Consider the following 18,569-nt stretch of genomic DNA (forward strand, 5'->3'; position numbering starts at 1 on the left):
TGTGATCATGCTACTCTACTCCAGCCTGGGCAACACAGTAAGATCCTGACTCAAAAAAAAAAAAAAAAGAATTCCGGAGTTCGCTAGCCATTTAATTTCACCTTCCAAAATGTGATCTCGGCTCTAAAACGTGTGTGCCAGGCTGTGTCCACAGGAGGGGTGCACACCCAAGTGTGACCAGGCACAGGCAGCTGCAGAGCACCCCCCAGAGGCCGATGTGGGGGTGGGAATCACACCTGCAATAGCAGCAGCATTGTTTTCTGGACTCTTACCACCTGAGCAGGGCTGCCGCTCCTGGCCAGGTGTCCACAGCAGATGTTCGTTCACTGCCATGGCTCCTCCCAGAACTCCACAGCTACAGAAAACCAAGAGCAGACCAAGATGCGGACCCACACTTACCAAAGGACACGACTGAGTGAGAACACACGTCCCACCACACTGGGACCTCTGGGGCAGAAGGGTAGGCACAGGAGGGCCAGAAGCTGCGTGTGGGACCAGCCCCCAGGAGCAGGAGAGGCACCAGGTCTACAGGCAGCACTCACTTTCCTTCTCAAGGCAAAAGAAGGCACTGTGCCAGGTGACGGCAGCTTAGCCCCTTGGCCAGTTTTTTTATTTTGGTAGAGACAAGGTCTTGCTATGTTGCTCAGGCTGGTCTTGAACTTCTGGCTCCAAGTGATCCTCCCATCTCAGTCTCCCAAAGCACTAGAATGACGGGCGCCACCCAACATGCCCAGAGGCTACGTTTCTTGAGCAGCAACCCCTAGCAAGTTTGGGGCATGCATGAAGCCTTAAGGGAGAAGATCTTCCAGGGAACATTTCTGTGGCAAAGTTCCGACTTCATGACCGGGAAATAGAGTACCTATCTGTGTTGGCAATCCTCCTGATGCTTTTCCATGGGGCCACCTGGCCAGCTTCCCCTTAGGTGCCTGTACAGAGTGGGGTGTGCGAAGGGGCCACTGCTCGGTTCACTCTTTCTTTATTTACTTATTGTTTAGAGATGGGGTCTCGCTCCGCTGCTCAGGCTGGAGTACAGTGGTGCAATCACAGTTCACTGCAGCCTTGAACTCCTGGGTTCAGGTGATCCTCCCTCCTCAGCCTCCCAAGTAGCTGGGGCCATAGGTACGCACCACCACACCCAGCTATCAGTTCATTCTTGTTTCTCCCAACACTGGAATCCTTGAGAGGCTTGGCTGTGCCCTCAGGGGTGGCTCCAGCCCAGGCAGTGGCTCATGGAGCAGCCTCGATCTGCCCGGCCCTCCACGGGTCCACCCAGCCCTCAGCAGGTGAGACTGCGTATGGAGCTCTCTGGGCCTAGAAACCAACTCCATTTTGAACAAAGTATTTTTTACACAGTCATAATACTCACTGAGCTTTCTAGGAACGCTGTCCCCAGGCAAATTAGGGAATATCTCACTTCATTGTATTTGGAACATCACTCAGGACCCACACCCACTCCTGGAAAGTCATCACAACCACACACTGTCTCACTCCAATGTGTAATGGTCAAGATCAGTGTGCATCTACTCCCGGGAATGAGGGACTGGCCATGTTCCTTCTCTACGATGGTGGTGCCTGAGAAGTCACAGATTCCACTGTGCATTTTATTAAAACTGCTAGGTCAGGCATGGGGGCTTGCCTATGATTGTGCTACTGTACTCTAGCCAGGGCAATAGAGTGAGACCCTGAAAAAAAAAAAAGGTACAGGATTTCGGCTGGCCTCAGTGGTTCAGCCTGTAATCCTTGCACTTTGGAAGGTCAAGGCGAGTGCATTGCCTGATCCCATGGGTTCAAGACCAGCCCAGGCAACTTGGTAAGACCTCATCTCTACAATAAATCAAAAATTAGCTGGGTGTGGTAGTGCACGCCCATAGTTCTAGTTACTTAGAAGGCTGAGGAGGAGGATCAGGGGTGGCCATGAGCCTGCGTGCCACTGCACTCCAGCCTGGGCGACAGAGTGAGACTCCAAAGCAAAAAAAAAAAAAAAAAAAAAAGTACAGGATTTCTTCAACCAAAGTGGACTGCACAGCTGCTTTGTAGTTGGTTATTTAAAAAACAAAGGTCAGGCACAGTGGCTTATACCTGTAACCCCAGCACTTTGGGAGGCCAAGGCAGGAGGATTCCTTGAGACCACGAGTTCAAGACCAGCTTGGGCAACATAGTGAGACTTTGTCTCTGCAAAAAATTTAAATAAAAAAATTAGGCAGGTGTAGTGCTTCACATCTGTAATCCCAGCACTTTGGGAGGCCGAGGTGGGAGGACTGCTTGAGCCCAGGAGTTTGAGATCAGCCTAGGCAACATAGCAAGACATTGTCTCTACAAATAAAAAATAATTTAAAAATCAGCTGGATGTAGTAGCACATGCCTGTAGTCCCAGCTACTCAGGAGGCTGAGGTGGGAGGACAGCTCGAGTCCAAGAGGTCAAAGCTACAGTGAACTGTGATTATGCCACTGAGACTCCGACTCAAAAAATAGAAGAATATTAAAAAAACAAAGCCTAGAGGCAAAATAGCTGAACACCACCAGGAAACTCTTCTTACTGAGGGTCTCCTCAGACCTCGTGACAAAAGAGAAGGTGCATTTGCTTAGAGGGACTCCTGTGAGGGGGTGACTCACCTGTATGTGCCCTGCCCAGGACTGGAATGCACTGAGGCCTGCCATCCCTCCAAGGATGTCCTGACCAGGGGCTCTGCTTCTCTGCAAAGAGTGTAAAAGCCCAGAGCCCCCAGCACCCTGACTGGGGCTGTCAGTTAGGGTGAGGTGCATGGGAAGGCTGTGGCCCCAGGGCCCTGACCTCAGCTTCTAGAAGAAGCAATCCCACAGTTTGGGAGCAGGACACTGGAAGGGCAGGGAGGGAGGAAAACAGTAACAATATGAAGCCTAAGAACTGTATACTCGGAGTTAGCAGAATAACAGGTACAGTTGGCCATCTAAAAAGAGAGCAAGTGGCAAAATAACAATAAGAGTACAGCCCAAATCCCGAGAACTCTTCACGCTGCACAGCTTCAGGAATAGATTTATACAATTTTTTTTCCTTAGACATGGGGTCTCACTATGTTGCCCAGGCTGACCTCAAACTCCCAAACTCAAGAGATCCTTCTGCCTTAGCCTCCTGAGTAGCTGGGACTAAATAACTATCATAACACGAGTCTTAGATGTGAGATTCACTGCCTTTAAAGAGTATTTTCTGTTTTCTTTTTTTTTTTTTGAGTTGGAGTCTCACCGCAGCCTCGACCTGCTGGGCTCCAGTGATCCTTCTGCCTCAGTCTTCCAAGTAGCCAGAATTACAGGCATGCGCTACCACGCCCGGCTGATTTTTTGATTTATTGCAGAGATGAGGTCTTGCTGCCAAGGCGGGTCTCGAACCCGCGGGCTCAGGCAATCCACTCACCTCAGCCTCCCAAAGGCGTGGGATTACAGGCTGAGCCACTGAGCCCGGCTTAAAGAGTATTTTCAAAAGTTTTATCCAAAAGTTTTAAATCTCAAGAGCAATAAAAAAATCCTAGATATATGAAAAGAAACATTTTTTAAAGCATTCTTACTCAGTTAAAAAGAGCTCAGAGCACACCTACAATCCCAGCACTTTGGGAGGCCGACGTGAGAGGATTGCCTGAGCCCATGGGTTCAAGACCACCCGGGGCACCTTGCTGAGACCTCATCTCTACAATAAATAAAATAATTAGTCAGGCATGGTAGCGCATGCTTGTAGTTCTGGCTACTTGGAAGGCAGAGATGGAAGGATCGCCTGAGCCCAGCAGGTTGATGCTGGGGTGGCCATGTGAGTGTCACTTGCACTCCAGCCTGGGCAATGGAGTGAGACTCCAACTTAAAAAAAAAAAAAGAGCTCAGAGCTCAGCTAAGACTCCTACAGCGACAGGCAGGGGCAGCTCACGCCCACCCGCTCACTCCAGGCCAATGCCACGCAAACCATAGGGAGGAGCTACAGAAGACAAGTTTAAAACAAACAGCTGAGAACTCACTGCTTTAAACAATAATAACGAGCAGAGCTCACAACACAGGAAAAGAATTTTCTCATTTTAAAACACAGACAATGAGGCTGGGCGTGGTGGTGCACGCCTGTAGTCCCAGATACGTAGGCCAAGGCAGAAGGATCGCTTAATCCCAAAAGTTCGAGGCTGCAGCAAGCTATGATTATACCACTGTATTCCAGTCTGGGTGACAGAGCAACACCCTCTATCAAAATAAAAACAACCCCCCAAACAAAAAAAAAAACTACTCAGATAAAGTTTTTGAAAAAAGAAAAGAAAAAAGGAAAGGTGGCCAGAGCCAGGCAGGGGCTGCTGTGCACAGGCCCAGTGCCTTTCCCTGGGATGTGGCTTCAAAGACCCACTGATCCAAGCACAACATGAGATGCAGCCAACAAAATGTGTATGGGAGATTCCTCCACTCTTGCCTAAAGAAGGCAGCCATGGCCCAGGCCCCAGGTAGAGGCATGCTGGGTGATGGAGGATGCAAACGCTCACAGGGAGGAACACAATTTTCTGGGCAATCAGCTAAGACAGAGCGTAGGAAAAAGGATTTATTTATTAAAGAAGCCACCCGCGAGTGACTGGTTAAATTAGTAGGGTGAGATTAACACTCTGGATTGCAACATGCCTTCGTTCACACAACACGTGGGCACTACGAGCAAACGCCAGGGCTTGACTCCAGAGCCCACGGGGCAGCCGGGGGAGGCCATGGCCCCACCTCCCAGGCAGCAGGCACCGCTGTGTAAACACCTGTTGAGGCTAAAAATACAGCCTTGCACACCGCCGCCATGGAGTTTATGAGCAACAAGGTCAGAGCGCACGCCTGGCCCAGGCCAGAGGATGAAGGTGGTCCTTCTGCCCCTCTCAGCTGCTCTTGGGGCTGCTGTCGCGGGTTAGCGGAGCAGAACAGCACCATCTACGTGCGGTTCAGTGTCTGGAAAATTCTAGAGATCTGCAGCATGACAGGTCCTGTTTCCGGGTCGTTCATCCACTGGGTGCTGTTCAGCGGGTTCTCCAACATGTCCTCAAAGGCTGCAGGAAGACAGAGAAAGCTGAGGCCATCTACACTGCTGGCAAGCAGCAGTGAAATGGCTTCAAGCAGCATTTTCAAGAGAAGGGCACCTCCAGCCTCCTCCTGGGAAGGACACCCTCCAACCTCCTCGGGAGAAGGGTGCCCTCCAGGCTCCTCCTGAGAAGAATGCCCTCCAGCCTCCTTGTGGGAAGGGTGTCCTCTAGCCCCAGGCCACAGAGAACCCAAGGCAAAACGCAAATTCTCAGCCTAAAATGCCCAGCAACGTCTGATCCCCGATCAAGTTGGCAGATGTGAAAACAGATACCCATGCGTAGCTCTACGCACCAGTGCCTGCTCACAGCACCTGTTCTGCAAAGCAGCTAGCACAGTCATCAACTCTTAAAAATCCTCGCTGCCCGGAACCCACTCCCAGTCCCACGCCCAGTCCCACCAGAGAAGATAACCAGATGCAGCCATGCAAAGGTACTGCTGCAAATTTAACAACAAATTGGAAGCACATAGTGCTCAGCCTTCAGAAAATGATGTTTTAAGAAACTAGCACATTAAGAATGTAACAGCACATCTTCAAATGAAAACTTTGATTTCCTAAACAGCTTTACAAAATCGTTTCCCCAAACAGGTCCTTTTAAGCAAAAAGCTCTCAGATTCAGCCTCACCCAGACCCAGCCATCTTGCACACACTGAGCCACCTCAAAGGAGCCCCCAGGTCATAGGATCCAGGGAAGTGTCTCTCATGGGAGTCCCGGCTCTGCAGAGTCCACAAGTCCCACAGGGCCCAGAACCGAGTGAACGTGACTTCCTCGACTTCCTCTACTCACTACATGACAACACCCCAGCCTCTCAAGCAACCCTCTGGCTTCTCCTGATTAGAACCCTCTGGAAACCAGTTTAAAATCCCAGAAAGAGGCTGGGTGTGGTGGTTCATGCCTACAATCCCAGCACTTTGGGAGGCCAAGGTGAGAGGATTGCCTGAGCCCGGGAGTTCGAGACCAGCCTGGGCAACTTGGTGAGACCTTGTCTCTACAATAAATCATAAAAAATTAGTCGGGCATGGTGACATGCACCTGTAGTTCCAGCTACTTGAAAGACTGAGGTGGAAGGATCTCCTAAGCCCAGCAGGTTGAGGGTGTGATGGCCATGAGTGCGCCACTGCACTCCAGCCTGGGCCACAGAGTAAGACTCCAACTCAAAACAAACAAACAGAAAAATAAATAAATAAAATCCCAGAAAGAGACTCCAGAAAGACAATGACAGCTTAGTGTCTGTGAGAACAAACTACACTAATGACGGCATCACAGATTCAGAGAGGTAGGAAAGGGCTAGGCACCGAGTTACTGCTTCCTCCTGGCAATCGGCAAATTAAATTCTGGAAGAAAGAGAGAGCTGAACAGAAAGATGAAAGGAGTTAACAAGAAAAAGCACCCTGATGCATGCAGGTCTGAAAAAGGACTTTCTTCCATATGTCTTAACTTCCATATTTAAAAAATAACACCCAAAATTAAAGGGCAAATTAAAAGTGTGCACCACGCAACAAGGGTAAGTATTCTTACCATATAAGAACTATGAACGCTCTAAGATTAATGTAGCCACTGAGAGGCAGGCACTGTGCAGAGGCAGCATGTGGAAAGGGTAGAAATGACCAACAGAGCAAGAGGCACCATTACTAGTAACCGAAGGAGCACCAAGGAGAGCAGGCGGGTATGAATGGGTGACTGGGAGGTGGGTTCACATGCGGGGTGACACTGTCCACAGGCAAAGCCAGAGGCAGGTGATGAGCACTAGCAAGCTCTTCCAAGTGTTTCACAAGCTGTGACTTGGTCATTTGACCTCTAGGTATTTATCCTTAGGAAACAAACCGCACCCAAAGAATTAGGTATAAAAAAAGGTTTACTGTGAACATCATGAAGTATTGTACCCAAAAAAGTCTTACTGCAGCAGTAGATCCAAAGGCCCCAAGATGAAAAACAATGGAAATGACTAAAAATAAGGGACCGGTGTCAGCTAAATGACTTACAGCATGTCAACAGAATAAACTACCCTGCACCCACTAAAACTCTTGTTTTTAAAGTAGTAGGAATAGGGCCAAGTGTGGTGGCTCACACCTGTAACCCCAGCATTTTAGGGGGTCAAGGTCAGAGGATAACTTGAGCCAGGAGGTTCAAGACCAGCCTGGGCAGTATAGCGAGACCTCATTTCTACAAACGATAAAATAAATTTTAAAAATTAGCCAGGCGTGGCGGCACCTCAGGAGGCTGAGGCAGGAGGATCATAAGCACTCAACTCCAACCTTTTCTTTTTCCCTTGCCAGATTCCTAACTAATGGGCCTAGGTCACGTTTACTTCCCAACCTGACTCTGCCAAATATCATAACAGATGAAGAAGGAAAATCAAAGTATCTCATGACCCTGTAAAGCTGTCTCCTGGGGACTCCCAGACTCCGGGCACCTGTTAAGACACTTACCTGCTCTCTCTGAAAGCCTCATCTACATATCAAGAAACTTGACTCCTTCCTCATTCCTCAAGCTGCCAGTTTCTTTTACTACTTTCAAAATTCCCCAGATAAGAGCCAGCTATTGCTACTAATTGCCAGTAAGGAAACCTTTGGCTTCACCTATGACCCTCTCCAATCTTGGAGATGTCCCACCTTCCTGGGCTGAACCAATGCAAATCTCATATACAACTTATGGTTTTATTAACTTCTGCCCTCCTAAAATGTATATAGCCAAGCTGCAATTCAAACACCATGAAGTCACCTGTATAAAGTTGGTATCAGGCCATGGGGTAAAAGCTGAAAAAGACACCTGAGCGCCGAGAAGCTACAACTCTGGTTAGAACATCACAGATTTGCCGTTTTCTAGGTTTGCTTTCACTCCAAGAGAGGGCGATTGACCATCTCCATGTTCTGGTCCTTGGGGAGGAGGAAAGCTGCCCTGGCAAGGCTTATCAACACATTTTCCCCTTTAGAAAAGGTTTTTGGTCAGGCGCAGTGGCTCACGCCTGTAATCCTAGCACTTTGGGAGGCCAAGGTGGGAGGATTGCTTGAGCCCAGGAGTTTGAGACCAGCCTGGGCAACATAGCAAGACCTCGTCTCTACAAAAAAATTTAAAAATTAACCAGGTGTGGTGGTGCTTACCTACAGTCCCAGCTACTTGGGAGGTTGAGGCAGGAGGATCGTTTGAACCCAGGAGTTGGAGGTTACAGTGAAGATCGCGTCACTGTACTCCAGTCTGAGGGACAGAGCTGGACCTATCTCTAAAAATAAAAATGTTTTTGCACAGATCTTAGGGCAGCACATAATAACATCCTGAGGCCTGTATAGCAGGAGAGAGGAGAAATACGCCTCAGTGTGAAGAAGCCCACTAAGAATCAAAATAAAACTCACAAAAGACATTCTCAAATTTTAGAATCTGAGTATGTGAACAAAAAAAAGAAGCTTGGGACCCCAGACCCACGATGCCATAGGGAAAGTTCAGCTTGGGAGCCAAGTCAACACTGACTGTCTTTGTTCCCCAACAATCAGCTATCAGTTCACATGCTTACTTTATTCATGTTAAATGCAGATATACTGGGCCCAAGATGAATAAGTAACCGACTTTTCCTCTAGTCCCTTCTTTTCACATGAAAATGTAGATGTGCTGAGTGCTAATCAGCGTCTTTAACTACCAGCCTCACTGCCCTCACCCTCCCTCCTTTTTTTACCTTCTTCTCCTGCCTGCCCTTTTCCTTTTAAATACTGAAGTTCAACTAGGTACGGTGGCTCAGTCTGTAATCCCAGTACCTTGGGAGGCCGAGGTGAGAGGACTGCCTGAGCCCGGGGGTTCGAGACCAGCCTGGGCAACTTGGTTGAGACCTTGTCTCTACAATAAATCACAACAACTAGCCGGGTGTGGTGGCGTGCATCTGTAGTTCCAGCTACTTGGAAGGATCGCCTAAACCCAGCAGGTCGAGGCTGCAGTGGCCATGAACGTGCCACTGCATTCCAGCCTGGACAAAAAGAGTGAGACTCCAACTAAAAATACATAAATACATACATACATACTGAAGTTCCCCAAAAAGAGTGAGACTCCAACTCTAAATAAATAAATAAATAAATAAATACTGAAGTTCCCCAAACCCTCTGGGAAAAGACACCATACTGTGACAACTGCTTCTTTAACACAGGCACATCCTCAGGGAGCTTATCAACTCAGAACTACCCCTGTCACTTCTTGGTTTACAGGTGCAGAGAGGAGGCGCCCTGCCTCAAACCCACATACACGTCCAGGTGGGTCATGGACTTACACAGGAAAGAAGAACCCAAAACTTACAGGAAAAAATAAAGAAAAATGTCCTTCTGACCTTGCGATAGGAAAGTTTTCTTTCAAGGTTCACATCATTAAAAAAAAAAAAAAAAAGCACAGCCAAACGGAAAGGAGGTACCTATAGAAATCTAGAATAAACTTAGTTTAGTGTAGTCTTTTTGCCTCAGCATAGCCATTTTTGCTTAAACTTTACCCCTGACATGCTTTGAATCTAGCACAATTTAGACATTAGATAAATTCCCAGTAGGCAGGTTTTAGGAAGTATTCAGACATTCCACTGAGGGCCAAGCTGGCAGCCTACCCCACCCCCTCAGCAAATCTCCATCAGATGCAAGACAAGAACAGAGGCATAGAAATGACACTACACCATCTTTTTGCTAAGGAGTTTGTGGATTGCAAACTTCTGACAAGTCTCTTGCAGGAACACACTCTCCCCTTGGCTCCTCCCATCTAGCCCACCACCATGGCAACAATCATGTGACTAACCCACCCATCTGCCTGCTGTCCATCACCTGACGTTAGTACTGGCGCTTCCCTGCCCCTTCGTGATGACATGGAGCAGACCACCACCCAATCACCTTAATGACCTTCCCCCATCAACGGGAAAGGTTAAAAGGACTCAACCATGAGCAGTCATTTGCCACTGCCTTATTAGACTCTGGTGTGGTCATGTGCTCTTTGAACTATGGCTCTCGTCATGTTTCCTGGCTTTGGCCTCCTTCTCTACCTTGGGGGGGGCGGTGAATCTCCTCTCTCTCTCTAATTTACTTTTCAAGTAAACTGTATTTTCTAATCTAACTTCTGTGCAATTCTTTGCATCTTTTATGCGGCATCGGTTCACATACCAGGCACATTCATACCTCCTGTGGGCCTGACCTAACATTCTGGAGGCCCTGGTGGGAGTGTGACCCTAATACACATGCACACATATCACAACATGGGACTCTGCGCTGCAGTGTGGGTCCATAAGCAGACACTGCACTGCAGGGTATGTGATGTAAACACCTGGGTCAGGCCAGTGGCCGGGATGTGAGGAGCCTCCTGAGTGAAGAGCGATCCAACAGAAGAACAAGCCGATACACCTCTCTGAGGTCAGTCTTTTTTTCTGAGTCAGAGTCTTGCAGCCACCCATGCTGGAGTGCAGTGACATGCCCACGGCTCACCGTAGCCTCGATCTCCTAGGCTCAGGTGATCCTCCCATCTCATCCTCTTGAGTCACTGGGACTATAGGCATGCGCCACCATTCCTGGCTAATTTTTTTAACGTTTTGTAGAGATGAGGTCTTGCTATGAGCCCAGTCTGGTCTCGAACTCCTGGGCTCAAGCAATTCTCCCATCTTGGCCTCCCAAAGTGGCGGGATTATAGGCATGAGCCACCACACCTTGTCTGCAGGTCAGCCTTAAGACCAGGGAATGACAGTCAGAGTGCCTCAAGCCCTGCCCTGACTGTCCTGGTGACTGTTGGTTTCCCACACTCAGGACCTCTGCTCCTGCAAGCCCAGTCCTTGCACTCAAATCTGGAAAAATTCTCGCCCTGGCACCAGGAATGAGAACGATCAGAGCAGCACTGTGTGCCAACAGCCAGAGTACCTTCGGATCGCAGTTCATTCAATGATGAAATACTTGACAACACTCCACACGGCATGCAGAGTCGGTCAGGGAACGTCTGCTTAAAATCTGATCGTTTACATAAAAGCAGGGACAAACAATAGGCTGTTTGGAGATACACATACATGTGGAAAAACATCACAGGAGTAAATTGATGGTGGCCTCAGGAGTAGCCACGCAGGAGGGGGCAAGGCATGGTACATGGGGGGGAGCCCGTAGCCCCAGGGCATGGGAACACTCTGCATTTCCAGCTTAACAGTCAACATCTGGCGACTAGATTTTGTATTATCTTTAACGTTACAGACATCACATACACTCTTTTTTTTTGAGTCAGAGTCTTACTCTGTCACCCAGGCTGGAGTGCAGTGGCACACTCACGGCCCCCACAGCCTCAACCTACTGGGCTTAAGTGATCCTTCTGCCTCCGCCTTCCAAGTAGCTGGAACCACAGGTGTGTGCCACTATGCCCAGCTAATTTTTTTTTTTTATTGTAGAGACGAGGTCTCACCATGTTGTTCAGGCTGGTCTTGAACCCCTGAGCCGGGCAATCCTCTTGCCTCCGCCTCCCAAAGGGCTGAGATTACAGGCGTGAGCCACTGCGTCCAGTCATGTACACGCTTTCATGAAGGTACTCACAACACAAACACAGAGACCAGAGAAGTCCCTTACAGATACTAAGAGTGAAAGCCCAAAGCACGCCTTTTCCCAATGAGCTGCTGCTGCTGTCTCCACCTTCCCAGACCCAGGCAGCTCCAAGGCACTGGTCTTTCCAAAGTTCTACAGAGCCACTGCATGGGAGACAGCCACACATGAGCACAGCCTGACTTGCGCATGAGACAACAATGCAGGAGCAGCAGCCCAGCAAGTCAACCCATCTCACAGGTGGCACTGGCTTACGGAGCACCTGCATGCCTGGGGAGCAGCAGCTTTGGCTTACCCCGAGTGAGTATGCAGAAGCACACATACCTAGCAATGTCTTCGGGTTGGTCAGGCCCAGCTGCACCACTGGGTTGTCCAGGATGGCCTGGAACAGGGGGCTGTCGGGGTCAATGCCCTTGTCCAGCTCCTCGGGGGAGGGCTTCCGGTCGCCCAGCAGCCATTCGCACTGCACAGCCAAGAGGATAGAGTGTGAGCTCCTTCCCAGGATGCATTCACTGGCACCATGGCTGGTCTCTCTCTCTGAGTGCCTGGTGCATCCCCAAGGCTTCCTGAGCTGGAAGAGGCCGTAATGTCCGAAAAGACCTGTACAGACTCAATGCACTGCATGTCAGGTCAGGGCAGGTTGGTTCTGTAGATGCTACAACTTCTCTGGCCACCCGGGATGTGGGGGAGAAATCAACAAATGCCAGCATGGCCCACCCAGGGGTGTGGGGGAGAAATCAACAAATGCTCCAAGCCCCCAGCTTTGCTTCAGGGAAAAGCCCCATATGATTGAGGTCCTGTCACAGCCAGTCAGTGGGTCTGGAAATGTCTGCACACAGATGTGTCATCCACCTTGGAGAAGTGACCATCCAACCCATAGGCAGGTGGAAGACAGGATCGGCCGCCATGGAGCCTCTCCCCAGGCAGAGCCCATCAGCAGCTGGTACGTTGGCACAGGACAGGAGTCAATCTTAGAGTTCATTTAATAAGATGAATGAGAGACCTCGTCTCTACATAAAATAAAATAAATTAGCCAGGCGTGAAGGTGCATGGCTGTAGTTCCAGCACTTTGGGAGGCCAAGGTGGACGGATCACTTGAGCCCAGAATTTCAAGACCAGCCTGAGCAACATAGCCAGACCTAGTCTCTACAAAAAAAAATCATACACAAAAAAATTTGCCAGGCACGGTGGCACATGCCTATAGTCCCAGCACTTTGGGAGCCTGAGACAGGAGGATCATCTGAGCCCAGAAGGTCAAGGCTGTGGTGAAACGTGATCATGCCACTGCACTCCAGCTGAGCGACAGAGTGAGACCCTGACTAAAAATAAATGAAAAAATAAAAATAAGAGAAATGAACAAACTCCCCCTTCACTATAGGATATGCACACATAGGCATTGATTCCAGAAGGCAAAGCCCAGTATGTTCTCAGCATCATGAGAATTCTACACTATCTGGTCATCTGGCCCACGGCCTCACTTATGAAGCAACACAACCAACTATGTGAAAGTGACAACACACAGCGTCTCCATCATGCATGCCCATCTTCATGGTACTCACTGCAGCGTTCTGCTGGTTGTTGTTCACCCTGAGGGCGTCTATCACCTCCTTCTCGTCAAACCCCATCTCCATCAGGGAAATGACAGCCTAGACAGAAGCACAACCATTAGGTCCAAGAGCTGCCCCGTGCCTGAAGCACTGTATGAGCAGCACTGCGGCGGCAGGGGCTGGTGCTCGCCACAACCCATGGGTACTACTCCACGTTCTCTCTGTGCAGCCCCGTGAGGATAGCTCTTACTTTAACACCTTAAAGCCTGGGAGGTAAGGCTGTGACTGTTAGAGACCCAGGAGTCAGCAAAGCTCCCAGTTCACCTGCAGTGAGCCACAGGGGGGAAGCTGTGGTAGGGTTTGGGCAGAAGGGAGGAAGTCGCAGGTGGGAAGGAGAGGGAGCCACGGGCAGGCATGGGCGCAGGTGGGCAGGCGAGGGCCTGAATGGACAGGAGGGAGGGAGCCGCGGTCAGGCATGGGTGCAGGTAGACAGGAGGGAGGGAACTGAAGGCAGGCAGGGCATGGGCAAGCAGGAAAGGGGGAGCCATGGGATCGTGGGATGCAGTTTCCTGTGGCTGAGGCGGGGGACCACACAGGGTCACAACCTTCAGATCACCCCAAGGACTCCATCTCAAGGAACCCCAGCGAGCTCCCCCCAAGTGCCTATTATCCAAGACGTGGCAACAGAGAAAGGTCAGTCCAATTTACATGGAGACAAAAACATCATAGCAACATGTAAAGAAAGGTTTTATCCAGATCTTATCTTAGAAAAAAAGATAAGAAAAATTTTAAACTTCTAATACTTAACAAAACTCTAAGTATCAATGTATGTCAATTCTTAGAGCAGACTATCTATGACCTAATCTTTAGTGTTTTGGGGATAGAATGTACATTTCAGGACAAAAATCATATAAGATGACACATCCTTTACCCCAGACTGATTTTATTTTTTTACCCGACTTTAATAACACAATGTTTCAAAAGGCCAATTTGCAAAAATCATCAGCTTTCCAAGGATCTCTCCTACTCCCTGAAACATCAAAGCCCATGCTCCCAAAGCCCCAGAGCCCCCTCTTTCTGTTTCCTCACCGCCATCAACCACATTGTTCTCCAGATGCTCCTACAGAGTCCCAAAACTCTGCACCCCATGGATGCACACGTCCATACGCAGTCAGTCTGACTGGACTGTTGGGTGTTTAAAGAGACCCCCAGAAACAGGCATTGGCTGAGGGTAGAAGTCAGGAAAGATGCTGACTGGAGCCAGCTGTGCATGAGATGAGTTTAAGTTCACACTCCCTAGATACAGCCAGCCACCCTTGCCTCCTGGACCCCATCCTAACTCAGGGTCCCACAAATGGATACTGGGAGAAGAACCCCCGTAACACCAATATAGGGTCATCTACACAGCCTGGAACCTGCTGCTAAATTCAAGGACAGGACCCTTTCCCCTATCTGTCTCAGTGCTGGCAATTCCCCAAAGCTTCCAAGGTGATGTCAAGCATCTGCCCTCATTCCCAGCCCATGAGGGAAGACTTGCCCCTGGGCAGCAGCAGAGGGCCCTCCACAGTGGGTAAGGCCTTGGACAGCACCACGGACAGCGGTCACTCCCACTACCACTAAGGGGAGGGACGGCAAAAGGTTCCTCCGCCTCCAGTCCAAAACTCCCTTCTCAGTAACTAAACGAACACCTCAACCCTTGTCGGACACCTGTCTGATCTCACCACTGGGACAGCAACAAGGGGAGAAAAGCTGATACGCTGGCCCTGCAAACCATGACTTTATGGGCAATTGTCACCAAAGAAGACACAGAGAGGTGGTAGGAGGACCAGCAGAAGAGAAGTACCTTAGGAAAGTGGGTGCATTAAGACTGTTAGGAACAGACATGTATTGTAACCAAGGAGGGTTAAGAGGGCAAGAAAGAATCAGAGCTGGGCAACCCCCTCAGGTCTCTTCCTGCTCTGGGAGATTTTCTGTCCTCTCAATAAATCCTGCCTTCTAAAAAATAAAAAAAAAAGAAAAGAATCAGAGCTGAAGCTCACTGGGACCATGCAGGATCAAGATGCCGGGAAGCAGCAATCCCAATGCAGAGCACAAAGAACCCACCAGAGTGCAACGGCTCCATCCCTGACAGGCCTCAGGACCAGATGTGACTTGGCCCTTTGGAAGGCTACGATAACCAGATAAGCGTTCTGCTAAACTTAGAAACACTGGGCTAAAACAAAATGCTTCTGGGTGCCTGGCTAAGCTCACAAGAAACGGAAGCCACAAGGAGAAGAACACAGATGAAAGAAACTGACTCCACGAGCGGTTGTGGGCAGGACTGCCCAGGGAGGGGGAGATATTGCCAGGGCTTGAGGGACAAGGTCCAATGTCCACACCTTGAAGAGTGGACCTTGGACCATGCCAAGTGGGGAGTGGGAGCTACCTCTTGCTTAAAACCAGGGTCCAAGAAGATGGACTGGAAGAGCATCTGTCTCTGCAGGGCCCTGTAGAGAAAGGAACCAAAGGCACAGAGCCACGGGTCTCACCGTGCGGCACAGGGCTGGTCCTGCCAGGACAACAGGCACAGAGAGCTCCACTCAGCCCCAACAGAAGCAGACTGAGAACCACCAGGGTGGACTCCCACGACCTGGCCACATGGGATTCCACAGAAAACAAGCCTCACAGGCAGGGCCACAATGAAGCGTCCACCACACCTTGAGAAAACCACCTATACTCACGTAGGAACAGAAGCACATGGAATAAAGAAAATGTGAACAGGAGACCTCCAAGCGGGAAGAAGATGGAAGCATGTCAAAAACAAGCAAGACTCTTGAGCCTGATCAAAGAACAGGCCAGTGAAGAAAGCACAGAGACCACAGGGACCTGAGCGTGAGGCCAAGGGGAAGAGCTGGACCACATGCACCATCAGCTGGCCAGTCCAAGCAGCATCACATGTAAGTGATCCTGAGGTCTCTGTGGCTTTTCAAAAGATGACAGACATGTCAACTAACAAGCACTGATGGAAACGCAGCGCCTATACTCAACCTCCCAGTGTTCGGGAACTCACACCCACCACCCTGGGCCTGTGTGCTACTCCGTCTCAGCTTGCTACTCGACACCGCTCTGCCCAGCAACAGGTCCAGCACACATACCCGAGCATCAGCCCGAAACTCCCTTTTCCTCCGAATCTTCTTGAAGATTTCTGTCAGCTCGTCTCTGGCCTCCTCATCAGCAGCACTAGGTCCAGCTGCAGCCTCAGACACAGCCTCTGTGGCCCCTGGAGAGGCCTGGCCTGGAAGGGGTGTGTCTATGGTGGGGTCCTCTGCATGCTCAATTAGCCACTCCATGGCTTGAGGCACCGACATGCTGAAAGGCATTGAGAGATGCTGGCCCACATTCCCAGGCAAACCAACCTGACGCTCCCAGGAGAACTGATCCCATGCTCCCAGGCTAAGAGATCCCATGCTCCCAGGAAAATTGATCCCATGCTTCCAGGCAAACTGATCCCACACTCTCAGGCTAAGGGACCCCACACTCCCAGGTTAACAGATGCTATGCTCCCAGGCTAAGTGATCCCAGGCTCCCAGGCTAAGTGATCCCAGGCTCCCAGGCTAAGTGACCCAAGGTTCCCAGGCTAAGTGATCCCACACTCCCAGGCTAAGTGGTCCAAGGCTCCCAGGCCAACTGACAGGCCCTTGTCTCCTGCACATGCCCAAGAATGGATGTCTCTACTTCCTGACATTCCTAACTCAGCTGGTGACTCTCACAGTGAGAATCTGAGTGAACATAGGTGGGACTGAAGCTCTGGTTCTTGTCTCAAACTCCCTAGGCCTGAACCAAACACTGAAACCATACACTAGGTAAGGAGCAGGGCCAGAAGAGACATAAGGAGAGTTCAGGTCCGAAGCACAAAGGAACATGGCCCCTGATTGTCTCCTGGCTGTGGATGAACACAAAAGCAGGAACACAAAACCAAAAACACGTAATCTAAAGTGGGAATGTCCATGCTGTGAACAGGCTTAAAGTAGCAGTCCAGTAGAGATTTACATAATGATTATTATATATCACATTCCTGCCTCAAAATACTTCTGGGACATGTATCTAAGGTATCTTTTTAAAAACACACATTAGAAATGATTCAACCTGCCAGGCATGGTGGCTCAGGCCTGTAATCTCAACACTTTGGGAGGCCAAGGTGGGAGGATAGCTTGAGTTCAGGAGTTCAAGACCAACCTGGGCAACAGAGCAAGACCTCACCTCTACAAAAAAATCAAAAAATTAGCCAGGGGTGGTAGTGTGCACCTGTAGTCCCAGCTACGCAGAAGGCTGAGACAGATGGATTGCCTGAGCCCAGGAGGCAGAGACTGTGGTGAGCCATGATTATGCCACCGCACTCAAGCCTGGGAGACAGAGTGAGTCTCCAATTAAAAACAAAACAAAAAAAAAGGCAATTTAACCAAGCAAACAGTTCGGGACAGGAGATGTCACAGGGGAGCCTGGGCACCGAGGGCAGGAGGTGGAGCAGCCTGGCGTACTGGTTCAGCCGCAGTGCCTTGGTGGCCCTGGTCTCAGGGAAGCCCATCTCCGTGAGCTGCCGTAGCGCAGCCTCGTCCACACGCCCGTCTTCATCCTCATCCAGCATAGCTGTGGGCAAGAGTAAGAGGCACGTGAGGGGCTGCCCTGAGCCTGGGGCCAGCTGCCCATTGTGTACCAGGTACTTTGGCAATTATCTAAAGCCTCAGAACCATGAGGTCCAGCCTCTAGCCTCCCACAGGCACACGAGGACAGCAGCAGGCAGGCCGCCAAACCACACCCATCCACCCAGCCTCAGCACCAGGGCTGCTGGCCTGCCCTAGTGAGCGCCAGCAAGCACACAGAGGCACGCGGGCGCCACGGCCCTGCCCACCGTTTGCCTTCTTGAACAGCTCCACTGCATCAGGGTTCAGCGCCAACAGCTTCTGCGCCACCTCAATGAGTGACACCAGTATTTTCCGGAGTTCTGTCTGGAACTGTGGTGAACAGAAAAGGAAGTCATTTCTCCCAATATCCAACCAACCCACATGGACCTACAACCCTGCTCCCATCCCAGAACTCTAAATCTGTGAGCATCAAAACCACACGCTTCCTTCAGGAGAAGGAGACCAGCGGGTGGGGGGGTGAGGGAAAGGGGAGGTGGTCAGCAGAGAGCCAGGCTTCTCTGCAGAAGGTGTCCTGGACAGGGTTCTCAGCCAGTGACACAGGAACGCCCACGGTCACTCTGCGCTGGTGCGACGCTTAGCCTGTGGCTGGTGAGGCCACTGCTGTCTAGCCAGCTGGGGCCGCATAGGCTGAGGCCCTTGCTCTGGCGGGTCTGCCGTGGCCCATGAGGGAGGTGACCAGAGACCCTCTCCAGGCCAGCTCCTGCTACTGTACCTCCCTCACACACGCCTATGCCTTGGCAGGGACACCACACTGGAGTACACATCCCTCTG

At 50.3% G+C, this 18,569-nt stretch overlaps 1 protein-coding gene across 1 annotated transcript in view; it reads right to left on the reverse strand.

Moving 5' to 3' along the window:
* Window positions 1-4,523: 4,523 nt before the first annotated feature.
* Window positions 4,524-18,569, reverse strand: part of UBAC1 (UBA domain containing 1) — a 25,840-nt gene continuing 11,794 nt past the window's right edge. The window contains exons 5-10 of the mRNA XM_021718850.1: window positions 18,005-18,107; window positions 17,634-17,742; window positions 16,251-16,464; window positions 13,129-13,215; window positions 11,894-12,032; window positions 4,524-5,018 (exon numbers count right to left, since the gene is read on the reverse strand). Coding sequence (XP_021574525.1) covers window positions 4,903-5,018; window positions 11,894-12,032; window positions 13,129-13,215; window positions 16,251-16,464; window positions 17,634-17,742; window positions 18,005-18,107 — 768 coding nt within the window. The 3' untranslated portion in view covers window positions 4,524-4,902. The remainder of the gene's footprint in view (window positions 5,019-11,893; window positions 12,033-13,128; window positions 13,216-16,250; window positions 16,465-17,633; window positions 17,743-18,004; window positions 18,108-18,569) is intronic.

Source organism: Carlito syrichta, unplaced genomic scaffold, assembly GCF_000164805.1.
Source record: "Carlito syrichta isolate Samal-C Ts95f unplaced genomic scaffold, Tarsius_syrichta-2.0.1 Scaffold313900, whole genome shotgun sequence".
NCBI lineage: Eukaryota > Metazoa > Chordata > Mammalia > Primates > Tarsiidae > Carlito > Carlito syrichta.